At 42.6% G+C, this 15584-nt stretch overlaps 2 protein-coding genes across 2 annotated transcripts; one reads left to right on the forward strand and one right to left on the reverse strand.

Moving 5' to 3' along the window:
- The first annotated feature begins 2927 nt into the window (after window positions 1-2927).
- On the forward strand, window positions 2928-11526 carry LOC119337644 (centromere/kinetochore protein zw10 homolog). Its single transcript, XM_037609808.1, has 14 exons — window positions 2928-3542; window positions 3634-3777; window positions 4413-4586; window positions 5251-5409; window positions 6411-6641; window positions 6730-6840; window positions 7035-7127; window positions 8744-8839; window positions 9384-9512; window positions 9639-9716; window positions 9831-9989; window positions 10061-10214; window positions 10302-10384; window positions 11273-11526. The coding sequence occupies exons 1-14, from the start codon at window positions 3006-3008 to the stop codon at window positions 11354-11356; spliced, it is 2232 nt and encodes a 743-aa protein (XP_037465705.1). The 5' UTR covers window positions 2928-3005; the 3' UTR covers window positions 11357-11526.
- A 701-nt stretch (window positions 11527-12227) lies between these two features.
- Window positions 12228-12946, reverse strand: LOC119341112 (60S acidic ribosomal protein P2A-like). Its single transcript, XM_037612999.1, has one exon. The coding sequence runs from the start codon at window positions 12884-12886 to the stop codon at window positions 12548-12550; it is 339 nt and encodes a 112-aa protein (XP_037468896.1). The 5' UTR covers window positions 12887-12946; the 3' UTR covers window positions 12228-12547.
- Between the last annotated feature and the right edge of the window lie 2638 nt (window positions 12947-15584).

The raw sequence follows: 15584 nt of genomic DNA on the forward strand, positions 1-15584 counted from the left end.
GGGGGGTGCGCGCGAATGATCGACGAGATATCAGAGACCTCATGTACATCGCCTTTAGCGTCACGTAAAGCAATATCGCCCACGCGCACTATCTCCTGGGCTGGGGACAATAGCTCATTTCGCCCACAAGCTTTGCTCACTCCACCGATTACACATTTTTTCCAATCATTTTTCGTGCTGCTACTTTGCTGGTTCAGAAAATTAAACCATTTTCTATCTTTTTTTAATGAATTGGCGAACTGAAAAAATGACCAAATGGTCACAAATTTGGAAAAAACTATTTTACGTGCCTAAATAAAATTTTAAATCCAAAAATAATCATGAAATTCATAAAGCTCCCGAATTGGGGAAAGTTCATGAATTTGAAATTTTTGATGAATTCAAAAATTTGTGAATTTTGAAAGCTCGTATAATTAAGAACTCCTGAATTGAGAAAGAATGTCATGAGATTTTAAAATGTTCACAAATTTGGGAAAAGTTGAGAATTTAAAATTGTTTTGGCATATGAAAATATTACATGCATTTGACAAAGTTCGTGTCTTTTTAACTAAAACAAAACATACAAAAAAGGAAAATAAAAAAACAAAACAAAACCAATAGAAAGCCAGAGAGGTAAACAAAGTAAGAAAACCACATAGAAAACTAGCCCAGAAAAGTGAACCTGCTAGATAATTTCCAAAACTGGCGAGGGGTAGACTGTTTTGTGGGCTGGCCCATTTAGGAATCTTGTGAAGGAATCAGGTGTGCGATGTGTACCAAAAGAGTCTTAGTTGGTGTCTTAAGCGCTCGATAGGATTCCCGGAGCGAAATCACTAATTAAGGTGTAGATGTCACTCTCACATTCTTTGACGCTGACAAGTGACGAGCTGGATGTACGCCACCTGTTGCAACATGAGTTTTTTTTCGTAGACTCGTTTTTTCAAAACGTTTTATCTCTTGAAGTGTGCGTCTAAGTCATGGATCGTTTTCACCATTGAGTTTTTTGCGTCAAGATCTTCGAAACTATATAACATTTTCATAGGTTTCAACGAAGTTTTTTTCAAAAATAAATAAGAATAAGAACAAAATTAAAAAGAACAAAAACCGGGAAAAAGACCGAAAACCACAAAAAATGCTCGAAAAGCACAACTGTGCTTTTCGCGGAAGTACATGCTGTGCTTTTTTGATTGGGAAGCACAATTGTGCTTTGCGTGAAAAGCATAGGTTGTGTTTTTTTGGAAACACAACTCTCATAGAAGCACATTTGTGTTTATTTATTTTCAAGAAATATAGTTGTGACAAACTCTCTTGCTACATGGGCGAATAAATTTTCCCGACACTTGGAAACCAGTAATATATGTCCCTTCTATGATTTGGAATGTGAGAATGGATTCCACGCGATGTGTAGGTGTCCCATGCAGTGTAGCATGGAGAAAGGACTGGAGGCTCCTGGACATCCAGATTCGTCACACAGGTTCAGAGTGGCTCTCCGATGTGCGCGAGCTGCTCTTGGAATCATCCCGTACGGCTCTCTTGATGACTATGTGAGTTCGTGGCACGTTTTGGAATGAGGTTACACATGACAAAGCTCCTCCGCCAACTGAAGCATCTTGGCGATTCCTCCACAATTACCCAACGTTTATACTATGCATCCAACAATTCCCTATGGCTGATGTGAGAAAGGGCAAGATGGTCCTTTTGGACATAGTGCTCCAAGTTGCACCAGAGGCCAGCACCAGCAGGACACCGGAAGCAGCACTGGCTGCATGCTGGGTACATGTTGCACCATGCCTATGACGAGCGCCAGCCAAGCACCTAGCAGCAGCACTGGTTGGCCGTAGAGCGATGGCACTAGCAGTCCTGGACGAGCTGATGCATGCAATAACATCAAAGTCACCATATGCGAGGGCGCGCCAGGAGCAGCACCATGCTGGCCATCGATTGCAAGATGGAGCATGCCACCACAGGGATGGCTAAAGCTCAACGTCAACGGCGTGTTTCTAGCACAAGTAGGAAATGATGGCGCCGGTATGGTACTCTGGGACAGCTTGGGAGGCATCATCTTCACGTCTTGCCGACATTTATTCACATTCGATAATGCTCTCGCGGCAGAACTCGAAGCTTGTAAAGAGGGAATTGCGTTAGCGCCGGAATGGAGCACCCTATCGTTTATTCTTGAGATGGACAGTACCGAAGCAGGTGCAATGATCACCAAACCAATGGGGAACAGATCACAACATGCCGCTATCATTCAAGAGATCGCCGCCATGATGAGTGGAGGTCGAGAGGTAGTGCTTAAAGCTATTAAGAGAGGATGTGATCATGTTAGCTACTTCCTCCGTCCGAAAAAGCTTGCCCCTCAAATGGGATATGCTTTTTGACAAGCTTTTTCGGACGGAGGGAGTACCACTTAGCCCAAGTTAGTGATAGATACATCCATTTGAGGGATAAGTTTGGGACAAACTTTTTCGGACGGAGGGAGTACCATTTAGCCCAGATGGGTAGACATGAGGTTAAGATAGCCGTTTGGTTACGGTCAGACACTGAGAGGGTTGTAAACTTGTGTGAACTGGATAGCAACGATCCATGTTAATTAATATACAACCCACTTCCCTTGTGCAAAAAAGAAAAAGAAAAATATAGTTGTGCTTCTCGTTTTCTTCCGACGGATAGTTGTGCTTCTATTTGTCTTTTTTTATATAAGCAAAGCACAAGTTTTTTTAGGGATAGCACAAGCTTACCTTTTTTTGAGACAGTAGCACAAACTTTGGTCTCTTTTTTTTTTTTTGTTGTTGTTGAGAATCGTAGCACAAGCTTTGGTGAAGCTGGCGTGCCAGCCCTCCTCACCGATGGGCTGCCAGCCCATGTAGCGAAGGAGGAGCTGTGGACCTGGCGTAGTGGCGTGTGCGCAGTGCGCCCTTCGACACCAAGCGCTGAAGCCGCAGCAGATCCGAACGGGCCCAAAAGTCATCAACAGCTCAACTCCTCCCACGAGTTCCCGGATCCCTGTCGTCGGCGAGCCGGCAATGGCCGACGACGTTCGCGAGCTCCTTCTCTCGACCACCGCCGACGCCGACCCCTCCACCCCGCTATCCGCGCCTGACCTCCGCCTCCTCATCGACCACCTCCGCCACCGCTCCGACCGCCTGCACGCCTCCGCCCTCTCCTTCGCCTCCTCCAACCGCGAGCCGCTCGCCTCCGCGCTGCTCCGAGCCGCCAGCTCCGCGGCCTCGTCAGCGTCCCTCCAGTCCTCCCTCCAGTCGGCGCTCTCCCCGCTCTCATCCTCCCCGGACCTGTCCGACCTCAGGTCCCTCTCTGATCGCCTCGTAGCGGCCCGCCGCGAGCTCCGCGAGCGCCAGGAGCACCTCGCTGCCGCATCCTCCGTAGCTTCTCTCTCTGCGCGGCTTCGCGCCGCTCGCGCCTCAGCCAACCCCCTTGATGCTGCCGCTGCCGCCGCCGAGCTCAAGCCCCTCCTGGTGAACCCTGAGGGATCTGGATCCGGTGGGGACGAGCCAGTCGTGTTTGGGCTTCTTCGGGGCGAATGGGAGCAGCTCGTCGACGAGGTGAGGGGTGTGCTGGTTTGAGGTGCCCTTTGCATGCTAGGATTTGTGTTTGTGCTAACTACTGTGCTGGTTGTTTCCGATGATGATGCAGCTGCAAGTAGGACTTTCGAAGAATGTGGAGGAGTGCGTGGAGTTTGCATCGGATGGAGGGAAGGTAGTGGTGAGGGCTGGACCGAGCGGCAGTTCAAGTGGAACGCCCGGTGTTGCGCTTCGTGTGGCGCTGCAGGCATTGGAAGTAAGGTTTACTTGTCTTCAGTCTACAATTTTGGAAGACAGTGGATTGATTAGGCAAAATTTAGTGATCAACAGAACATTATCGCCTTACATATGCTATATGCCTTGGACTTTTTAGTTAGTCTGTACAGACATTTTTCTTATGAACGTTAAATAGGGTACAAAACTATCGCCAAGGGTATCATCGGCCAAGGATTTATGCATTAAAGGATATGGTGGACACTTTTGGAGTCCTGATATAGTGATATATCACATTCAGCAGCTAAAGGCCCTTGCAGCTTTTAAAATATGCTTACCCCATGAGTTACGTTCTTCCTATGTGCCATCACAAGTTTATCATTTGGCCTTCTCATACCCCACCAAAGATTAGCTGCTAATTCTTCGCTGCGCTGAACTATTTCTTATTTTTGTGCTGTCTTCTTAAGAATCCATAGAAATTACTAGACCAAACAACCAAACCAGTTTATTCCATGCAGGGGGTGCTTCTCTATATGTATTAGGAAGCTCTATCAAATTCTCTGGTTGTTATTATCTCTACCAATAAATGGTTCAGTGAACTTGGTCAAATGCCTTCGTACAAACGCTTGGGTAATAAATGAACCACTTTCTGATACCTTTGTGTTGTTGGATATGCAGATAATTGATTCTCTAGACTATGGGATGGCAAAAGTCGCAGACTTGATGGTAAAGCATGTTTTTCTTCCAGCAATCAGCAACATATCTGTCACAGTTTCTGTAGAAGTGCTTGAGAAAAGTGGCTCCACATACCCAGCATCAGTCTTGAGTATAGTCCCCTCAGAGGAACTACAGGTGAGCGCTCCGTAGTGTTTACTGGTTCATCAGAGCTGTCTCTTCTGAACTATCTTTATATATATTGGTTATGTTTTGTTTTCGAAGGCCTCTTTGATTCAAAGGACTAGTCCTTTAAGAATTTTCAATATCTGAATTGTTTGATTTGCTGAATTGAAATCCACATGATTTTTTCCCTAGAATTTCCCATGCACTACGTATCATAGGAAATTTCCATTCACTCCAATCTCTTGGGAAGATTCCTATGTTTTTCTGGGGTAAGCAATCGCCCTTTGGTGAAAATTCTTGCAGCGTTCAATCTTATATGGGATTCAAAAATGAATGGGATTGCACTCCTATGTTTTCCCTACTCATGCGTTCTTTTAATTCTGTGAACCAACAAGGCCTGTATCTGCTTTATTCCCAGTCGTTTACTGATTATAATTCCAAGTTATTGCCGCAATATGAATGCTAAATAAGAGCTCAGTTGAAGATGCCATTTCTAACAGCACTAAGCTGTTGTCTTTTTGCGGAGTAGGTAAAACTATGTCTTTGCACATCTAGAATTATGACCCGTCAAGTAATCAATATGATTTCATGACAAAACACTGCCATGTAAGCTTAATTCTTGTTTTATTTTTGGGTTGTTTTGGGTAATCATGTAACTGCTTTGTTATTATTCAAGGGCTACAAAGATGGTTCAGTCCTTTACTCAAGAATAATTGATGTCATCAAGTTTGCTTGCAAGTTCATTTGTGTGGAAAATATCACATGGACGCAGTCCTTTGCAAAGTTAACCTGGTCAAGAATTTCTGATCTGGTTATCACACATTTTCTCTCTAAGGTATGCTTATATTTATCCTATATACCTAAGAGAGTGATCCCCACTACTTCTAATTATCTCAACATGTGTGCTTCCACATCATCAAAATTGTTGTAGCCGTTAGATTTACTAGGTTGATCCAGTGATCCACTAGCATCCGTCCGATCTACTCATGAGAATCCTCTACCATTCAACATGCATTAGAGCATTCTAACTGAGTTTTATATCACATTGCATTTAATTGTGACATGCATAACTTTTCATGTTAAGATATATTTTTTGCTTATGCAGAGATTTCTCACATAGTTTAAATTGTAATGACTGAATTAGTATTCTACACAATATTTAGAAACTCTATATCCAACTCCGCAGCAACGTGCGGGGTATCCTCTAGTTTAACAAATAAAAGTTTGACAATTGTTAATTTGCTGTTTTTCTTCTTGCGAGCAGCTCTTCAGCTGACACACATGCTTGTCTCTATTTGATCCTCTTTGTTCAGTGCCCATTGAACTGGCAATATTTCTTTTATTTCATCAACTATAGTTCAATTTATTGACTTGTGAGTTGTGACTGGGTTGTTTGAGGAAAACAATTTACTATCAACACTGACCACTTCTCCCTTGTATATATGATGAGAACTTGACAAGACAAGAATAGTACGCTAGAATTACTACAACACATAATTTCCCTCTAATTTCTATGCCTCAGTATAAAGTATAAACTGATCACAAAGATGAGAATGTGACGGCAGATTGAATTTTTCGTCCCATGCTGAAAACCATTTGGAATTTCATCATAAAAATGGAAATGATCAGACTGGACTGATCTAATTGTCATTACAGCTTCTAAGCAACTCAGCTTCCTTGCTTCAGTTGTCTTGTTTGTGGGCATGTGCTTGGTAATCTCTGTTTGTAGAAGGAAACAGATGCCACCAGATTTATTCTATAATGACAATGATTCCCAAAAATAGTGCTGTTATATACGTCATAATAACTGGTCTGGTCATTGGGTTATGTTTTCAGGCTGTTCCGGATGAGGCGTCCAAGCTGATTGAGTTCCAAGATGTTATAAGGAGTACAGCTGAATTTGAGAATACCCTCAGGGGTATGATGTTTATTTTGCCTGACAGAAAGGATGGCAAGTTAACCCAATTTGTTGATGATGTTGAAGTTCATTTTGCTGTAAGGAAGAGAAATGAGATCTTAGTGAAAGCAAGATACATTCTTGTACAATATGACTACAAGAATCCTCTTGTGAGTACCAAAATTTATGTTTTGCCATTGGAAAATTACTTAGCAGGATAATGTGGGATTCATTGTAGTGAAGTGCTTGCTATTGCAGGCATCAGATGACCATGGAGATTCTGTTGTTGATTTACTTTTCCAGCCAGAGAAGTGTTTTATATCTAAATCAGCACTTCAGTTAATGAAATTGGTCCATGGAGCCCTCAAGGTATGCCTGCCTCTACAATTGTTTTTATAGATTCGCTGGATCTATTAGCATAACTGCTTGTTGCTTGTACTATCGTTTCTCATCATAACCACCTTTCTTTTTCAAATACCGCCTCCCACTTTTCAGTATTTGCATGTTATAAAATTTCTCAATCATTTGATGTACCCATTTCTGTTGTTGTATAATCAGTGCAGGATGCTTGTTTGTCGTCCGCAAGAGTCGCAAAGGAGTTTTGCTATGCTGCTAGGGATGCCTTGCTCTTGTATAAGGCTATTGTGCCAGTTCAGGTTTGTGCATGTACTAACTTTGCATGATAATTTGGTATTGTGTCATGAGATTTACATTTGAACAAAATCTCCAGTGATGGCAATGTATGTCATGCAATCATGTGTCTGGGAGCATCTAGGATATTCCTGAGAGCATTATTAAGTTGTGCATTTTATTTAGACTTGCTAACTAGTAGCCAAATGCAATGTATTTTATTACAAATTTGCAACAGTTCCGCTATTCTTCAGATTTCAGATAACTAGTTCTTTACATTGTGTTGTTGCAGCGGTCGGGTGTACTTGGTATCATCTTGATATTAACATATTATTACCCTTTTTTGAAAAAAAAATGAAATTCTGATGATGAAAATATAACTCAGGTGCATAAAATCCACATTATTTCAACAGAGGCATCCTTAGAATTCTATTAGAAGCAGGTGCTGTTCCTTTCTAGGGTTTATCTGTTGGTTGTTTATTCTTTATCTGTTGGTTGTTTATTCGCTTGTGGCCCTTCCGTATTGCTGTTTTTCTGGTTTTGGTTGGGGTGGCCATGTTGCGGGATCCATCGTAAGCGTAGACATGGTTGAAGAGCCCACACTTCCACACGTAGACAGCTGTCACCAGCTTTGGCCAGTAGATACAACTGGTTTGACTCAACAAACACTATATACAGATGACTTTGCTCTACCTTGGTTGTGCCATTTAGTCTTCGTGTTGTGTCCTCTTCCATAAAGATCCAGGCGCCCCTGGTTCTTAGGTCTGAGGCGATGGTGTCCTCTCTGCACTCTGATGCGTCTGACAACCCACCAGCGGTAAGAGGGCAGCGCCACTATTTTAGACACTGTTCTGGAGTTAACCTCAAATGCTAGCATAGCAGTGAGAGGAAACATAGACATCACTCCCCACACGCAGCCCACAGCGCCAGTCTCTCCCCCACCCCAATCTGCAATGCAGCAGCACAGTGGCATGTGAGCCAGAACACCCTGAACGAATGCTCACAATTAACTGAGGTGTAGGCCAAGGCGGTAAAAAATGTTGTTAGGTCGATGATGCATGGGGCCCACAATGAACCCACAGACCGGCTGAGAGCTCCCTATTTCTAGGAAGCTTACAATTGAAGATATGTGATGATTCCCTTTTTTTCTATCTGCTGAGAGTATTTTGGTATCAAGGATCTGTATTTATGTTATATTTAGTTTTAGTGAAAGGTGAACTTACGGGAAATAACATTTGCCTTAGACTATATTGTTTGATGATTTCCCTTAGCATGCGTGGTTTACTTAAACTATAAATTACACCGTTAATCATGGGATTGCAAGACCTAATTCTTATTTTTACCGCAATGCTGCACCAGTAGGGGTGTTCCTGATGTACTTAGTCGATGTAAACTATTTCATACATCATGTGCCTGTTGTGCTCTTATGCGATAGCACTTATGAGATCTTACATTCTTACTCAATGTGCTCTTATGGTTTCAAATATTTTAGATAAACTTACTCCAGTAATTCTGTCATTGATTTGCATTATGAAGTTGTCCTATTACGAGATCACACTGTATTCTACTCTTCAGTTATTTGTTTTCGTTACTGTCATTTTACTTAATACCGTTGTGATTAAATTTAGTGTTTTTTTTAAAGCTAGAGAAGCAACTCAATAGTATCAGTCCGGTGGCTGCCATCATTCACAATGACTTCTACCATTTGTCCCAAGAAATTCTTGGTCTTGCATTTGAGGTTTGTATGTCCTGCTATTTGCTCTTTACTATCATTTATCTCAGTTGCTGATTAACGTGAAAATGATTGCCTCCCATGTGCATGCTTAGGGTCTGTCTGGTCAGCCTAAGCTTAGGCATGCCACAAATTGTTCGGTGGGTGTTTGGTTGGTTGCCATAGCTGTGGCTGGTAACCCATGCATTATAGATTTTCAGCTTTTTGCCACAAGTGTGTTGGTGATTTGTTTTAGCAACAGTGCAACACTTCGCCTAACCTTAGTTGTGGCTAGGTTAACCTCAAACCAAACAGCCCCCTTTTGTTCTCTATACTAACTTTATCTTCAAAATCCCTTTATGTGGTCGTTTTAAAAAAACAACTGTTCGATGAGAGAATTCAGATTTGTGTTTTTGCATCCTAGATTAATGTTCCATTATGATTCACCTAAATTTTAAAACCAACTGTACTTCTGTTTAGATATCTGATAGAAAATTTCTTCTTTGGAGCTATCTGCATGTCTTTAAGGCGGCAATGCGTTTTCCTAACCTTTCTTGATGCTTTTGTCCAGTACCGTGCAGATTTTCCTAGTGGTCAACAAAAACTAGTTGTTTTTGTGGATTTAGCTCCAATCTTCTCCCAGATGGCAGATGGTATACTGAGAAGACAAATACAGCTTGCAACGGCTAACTTAAGCGAGGTATTTCCCTTTACCTTTTATGGCATCCTTGAAGGGATAAAATGATCATTGGTGAAAGAATTCACATCATTTATTTCTGGTCGTAAGTAGTCAAGCCGATTTCAAGTTTGTCACATTATTTTTCAGGCTATAGATGGCGCTGATGGTTTTCAGAACACGCACCAATCTCAGCATTGTGAATCAGCAAAATTTAGTATTGAGCAGGTATGTCTCGTTGCCAAAGAATATGAGCTGTGCCTAGAAGAAATATGGCAAAGAGAAGTCTACTATAATTTCTCTATTATTGTCAACTAATGATATATATTGACCTCCTTCCAGGTGGTGTTCATTTTAGAGAAGATACACATTATGTGGGAATCGGTACTGCCTAGGTCAATTTACAGGAGAAGTATGTTTCATGTCCTTGGACCTGTCTTTTCTAGAATTACAAAGGACATGCTTCTGATAGATGACATGGCAGCAGAGGAGACCTTACAGGTAATAATATTCTGCTTGAAAGGTTTGATCTGATCACTATTGATGTTTATTAATATGTGATACACTTCCAGCTGCAAGGCCTTATACATTTGGCTCTTGAAAACCTCTCCTCACTATTTCTGTCCCTGGTTGAGAACGATGATGATGAGAAGTTCTTGGATCATCATACCTGGGTCCAGCTGGATGAGAGTATACCATCGTTGAAGAAGTTCCGAAAACTAGCAGGTAATTTTCTCTCAGTTTTGAACTTATTTAACATGTCACACTATTATGTTCGCTCCAATAATACTGAAAAACGTTGATGTTGCTCAGAGTTGCTTGATATGTCGTTGAAGTCCATCACAGCTGCTTGGGAAAGCGGGGAGCTAGCTAACTGTGGTTTCACATCATCTGAGGTGAGCAAGTTCCCCCTTTCCTTTTCTTTTTACCTTTAAATGGAGTTTTGATAGTGCTCGGTCATCTGTTTTTTTTTTTTGAGGGACGGTCATCTGTTGTTGGTACAACCTGTTACTGTTATACCAGCCATCATATTGTTGTGCATGGTGTTCTTTGGTGTGTATCCTACTCCCTCCGTTCCTAAATATAAGTCTTTGTAGAGATTTCACTATAGACTACATACGGAGCAAAATGAGTGCATCTATATACATCCGTATGTGGTTCATAGTGAAATATCTACAAAGACTTATATTTAGGAACGGAGGGAGTACTTGCTAAGTTAATACTTATCAAAATGTAAGATGTTTTTTGGTTTTGCATAGGGCATAAAAAACACCTTACATTTTTTTTGGAGGGAGTATTATTTTAGCACATTTTAGAGGCCTACTGGTAAACAACACGACAAGGAACTAAATTAAGCTTTTAGAGTAAGTGGTTACATGAATGAGATGGAAGGCTTGCTATCAGGATATATATTTTTAAATGGACAATATCATGTGAAAACCGTGGTCAACCTTGGCAGAACAATGTGCACTTTTGTCTCTGTTACAGCCACTAGGTAATTTATTTGCTTCAAAGCTCTCGAAAATAATTATAACCAACGTAACAGTTTTTTCCCAGGCGTCAATTGACCCTGTTGTATTTGTTCCTTCGATGCTGTCTAGGAGCAGCAGTTCAGTTATAATCAATATTGTGTGCCTTTGCCCACAGCCTTTTAGTTTTGAATATTTTGTTTCTGGTTCTCTTTTCAGACATCAGTTGACCCTGTTGTATCTGTTGGCCTTATTTGTTCAGAATCCAAACTTTTTACTGTTGTTAATTTGTAACTGATCGTTTTCTTTGTGCAGATGCGGAATTTCATCAAAGCAATTTTCGCCGATTCACCTCTTCGAAAGGAGTGCTTAGGCTGGATCGCCGCGACCCCAGCTTAGGATGCAGAGTGCTGTTGTTGATTACTAGGTGCCCCCTCATTATGGCCCTTTATCCCCATCGGATTCTGTAGACACCTTTACTGACTGTATATCAATCGACATAGGGTTCAGTTTGCACTGAAGCTACAGGGCTTGCGGTTTATTTTTATAGAAGAAACAAACTGAGCACAGAGCGCAGAGTCCAGGACCCGAACTCTGGTGGGCAGTGTAGTGTAGAGTCACATTTAAATTTATCTGGAGGATGAGGGGCGTGGCGCGAGCGCGGCACCATGCCCAGAGCATGTGGCATGTGCGGACCTGTTTCGGCACTTACATCACGCTGCAGCGCTGACGCGATGCCCGGCTCATGTCGTGAAAGTTGCGAACGAATCAAGCAGCAAAATATAGTTTGGTTTTGGATTGAGCAGATTTAGCTAGGCCTGCCGCAAAATATAATTTGGTTTTGGGATTGAGCAGATTTAACCAGGCCTGCAGCAAAATATAGTTTGGCTTTGGGATTGAGCAGATTTATAGCTAGGCCTCGTTCGCTTTCACCAACTTACGGCCGTCCTCGCCGTCTTTGGTCTGCACCTACAGTTTGGCCTCTGCATAACCAAGCCTAGAAACCAGTGCCACTGAACGCTTAAAAGCAGTCATATTGCAGGATTACAACACTAGCATCCTTTAAGCAAACTTTGCAAAGTGCAGGTTTGTTCTTGCAAAAGAAAGATGCACCAAGCAGGAACGTGACAGGATAGCATACGATGCACAGAGGCCACTAAAAAACTAAGGGAAACACTGATCCTCGAGGACGAGCGGTGAGAACGTCTTTCAACATAAAAAGTATGGCAAACGAAGTTAAGATCAGTGGAATTTAATCAACACTGAAAACTGCCATCAGGACACGGTTAAATATATTTCTAATCTCAACAACATCTAAAATCTCCCAATACATATATTACGCCCCTAATAAAAAAAGTGCTACCACCAAACGAAGTACAACAAATTACGTCCCTAAAAAAAGTACTCCCTCTGTTTACTTATATAAAACGTTTTAGCAAATTCAGACAGTGTACTAAACAGTTTAAACCCAGCTGTCTGAAACGCCTTATAAAAGCGAACGGAGGGAGTACAGCAGATCACGGATACACAGATACTGTACTAGCTACGGTAAAGAGCCGGCAGATCGATCGGCACGGCGCGGTGGGTCGCTCAGTCGAAGAGGCTGAACATGTCGAGGTCCTCCTCCTCCTCCTCCTCTTCCTTCTTCTCCTGGGCCTTCTCCTTCTTCTCCTCGGCAGCGTCACCGGCGGCGACGGGGGACGCGCCCATGGCCGCCCCGGCGCCGCCACTGGGCGCAAAGGCGAACTTCTCCCTGCCGGCGGCGAGGAGCTCGGCCAGGTCCTTGCCCTCCACCTCCTTGAAGAGGGCGTCGAGCTTGCCCTCCTCCACCTCGGCGCCCACGGAGCCGAGGATGGCTCGGACGTCGTCCTTGGTCGGGCTCGAGTTGCCGCCCAGGGTGGCGAGCAGGTACGCGGCGACGAACCTCATCTCGAACTCGAAGCAAAGGCGTCGGCGGCTGCGTTGGTGTTGCTGGACGCGACGGATCGGGGGCCCTGATTGAACTGCGTCTGCCCTGCCCACAGGGTCGTGTATAAATAGTGTAGAGATGGTTTCTTGCGCGCTGCGAAACCGACCTGGAGAAGCTTTCGTGGGCGCGGCGGAAACGAACTAGCGGTGCACGCGAAACTGTTAGAACTCCTGCTGCTTTTAATTTTTTGAGCGAAGAACTCCTTCTTCTGCTACAACTACTTACTGTGTCCGCCTCTGGAGGCCCAAGTCTGTCAAAACAAGCAACAGGCCTAATAGAGCAAGCGACCCAGCCCAAGGACCGACTACCATGCCCGGTCAGCCCTAAGTTGGGGCGTGGTTATTTGCCGCCCACAGTGACGCCGGCGCACGGCTCGCCTGCAGGGAGCGCGAACTGGACCGGCCCAGTAATCGCTTGATTCTTTTTCTATTTTAATTAACTATTTTACCTATCCCTAAAAAAACTATTTTACCTTTTATTTTTAGTTCTGTTTTAATTTTACCTTTTTGTCTCATAATTTTCTATTTATTAAAAAACCATATACATGCTTTCTTAGTTTCTTTTCAAATACTCAACGAACAAATCGTAATACATGATAAACATTTCTAATTCCACCATAAATATTTTTAAATAAGCACGATGAACAGTAAGTATGTGATCAACATCTTCTAAAAATAATGTTTTCTTCTGTTCTTTCCGTTTTATTTTTTCATTTTATTTATTTTATTATTATTTTACTTTCTTCCTTTTTTACTTCTTCTTTAATTTTCCTTTACGGTTCTTTTTTCTTTGTCATGTTATTTGAAAATGTTCATAGTGTTTTAAAATTTGTCTGTCGTGTAGTTTAAAAATGTTCACCATGTATTTTAAAAAACATGTTTTGTGTATATTCAAAAATATATTCATCATGTATTTTAAAAATAACCATCATGTGGAGAGTTGTCGGTGTTTCGTCCTAGCAAGTCCAATAATCTCTTGGCTTCAGCAACCTCTAAGAAAGTGGCAGACACAAGGGTGGATCTCGAGCAATTTTGCCGTGGTGTTGTCATACTTCACTTGGGGTAGGTGTCATGTATCGCTCCAATTCCGGCGTCTCCTACAATCACGGGTGTGATTAATTTCAGCACCCTTTGTCCTACATTGCTTTGCCATCCAAGTGTGTCCATTCCACACAAAATATCGAGAGTGTGGGTCATGCTCTTCCTTTGTTTGAAGGGGGAAATCCCAAGCTATGGAAGACTTTGTGTGACCGCTACTTCACATTGTACACGATTCATTAGTCGAGATAATCACAAACGTGGGATAGGTACGACGACCTTTATGGCACTTGATTTATTTTTTAATGTTCAATCGCCTCGCTAGAGCATTGAAGGAAATATGCCCTAGAGGCAATAATAAAGTTGTTATTTTATATTTTCTTATTCATGATAAATATTTATTATTTATGCTAGAATTGTATTGATTGGAAACTTAAATACATGTGTGAATACATAAACAAATACTGTGTCTCTAGTAAGCCTCTACTAGACTAGCTCGTTGATCAAAGATGGTTAATGTTTTCTAACCATAGACATGTGTTGTCATTTGATAACGGATCACATCATTAGAAGAATGATGTGATGGACAAGACCCATCCGTTAGTTTAGCATAATGATCATTCAGTTTATTGCTATTGCTTTCTTCATGTCAAATATATATTCCTTAGACTGTGAGATTATGCAACTCCCGGATACCGGAGGAATACCTTGTGTGCTATCAAACGTCACAACATAACTGGGTGATCATAAAGATGCTCTACAGGTATCTCCGAAGGTCTTTGTTGAGTTGGCATAGATCGAGATTAGGATTTGTCACTCCGAGTATCGGAGAGGTATCTCTGGGCCCTTTCGGTAATACACATCATAAAAAGCATTGCAAGCAAATGACTAATGAGTTAGTTACGAGATGATGTATTACGGAACAAGTAAAGAGACTTTCCGGTAACGAGATTGAACTAGGTATAGAGATACCGACGATCGAATCTCGGGCAAGTAACATACCGATGGACAAAGGGAATTATGTATGTTGTCATAACGGTTCGAGCGATAAAGATCTTCGTAGAATATGTAGGAACCAATATGGGCATCCAGGTTCTGCTATTGGTTATTGACTGGAGAGGTGTCTCGATCATGTCTACATAGTTCTCGAACCCGTAGAATTCGCACGCTTAACATTCGTTGATGATACAGTGTTATATGAGTTATATGATTTGGTGACCGAATGTTGTTCGGAGTCCCGGATGAGATCACGGACATGACAAGGAGTCTCGAAATGGTCGAGAGGTAAAGATTGATATATAGGACGATGGTATTCGAACATCGGAATAGTTTCAGAGTGCACCGGGTAGTCATCGGATCACCAGAAGGGGTTCCGGGAGGCCCCGGGTGGTGTATGGGCCTAAGTGGCCAAGGAGAGGCACACACCAGCCCACAAGGGGGTTGGCGCACCCTCTGCTTGGCCGCTGACCCTAGAAGAAGGAAAGGAGGGGGCGCCACCTCCTCCTGCCTTCCCCTCCTTGTGGGAGAAAGGAAAGGGGAGGGGGGCACCTCCTCCTTCCTTCCCCTTGGCGCCAAAAGAAGGAAGGGGGGGGGGGGCTAGGGCAGGAGCCCAAGTAGGATT

The sequence above is a fragment of the Triticum dicoccoides genome, chromosome 7B (genome assembly GCF_002162155.2).
Source record: "Triticum dicoccoides isolate Atlit2015 ecotype Zavitan chromosome 7B, WEW_v2.0, whole genome shotgun sequence".
In the NCBI taxonomy this organism is placed as follows: Eukaryota; Viridiplantae; Streptophyta; class Magnoliopsida; order Poales; family Poaceae; genus Triticum; species Triticum dicoccoides.

Excerpts from the sequence above, each read along its gene's own strand:
- LOC119341112 (XM_037612999.1), bottom strand. The coding sequence starts at position 12,886 with ATGAGGTTCGTCGCCGCGTACCTGCTCGCCACCCTGGGCGGCAACTCG.
- LOC119337644 (XM_037609808.1), top strand. The coding sequence starts at position 3,006 with ATGGCCGACGACGTTCGCGAGCTCCTTCTCTCGACCACCGCCGACGCC. Across the intron at positions 3,778-4,412 it reads TGGCGCTGCAGGCATTGGAA|ATAATTGATTCTCTAGACTA; the intron begins GTAAGGTTTACT and ends TTGGATATGCAG. Across the intron at positions 9,513-9,638 it reads CAACGGCTAACTTAAGCGAG|GCTATAGATGGCGCTGATGG; the intron begins GTATTTCCCTTT and ends ATTATTTTTCAG.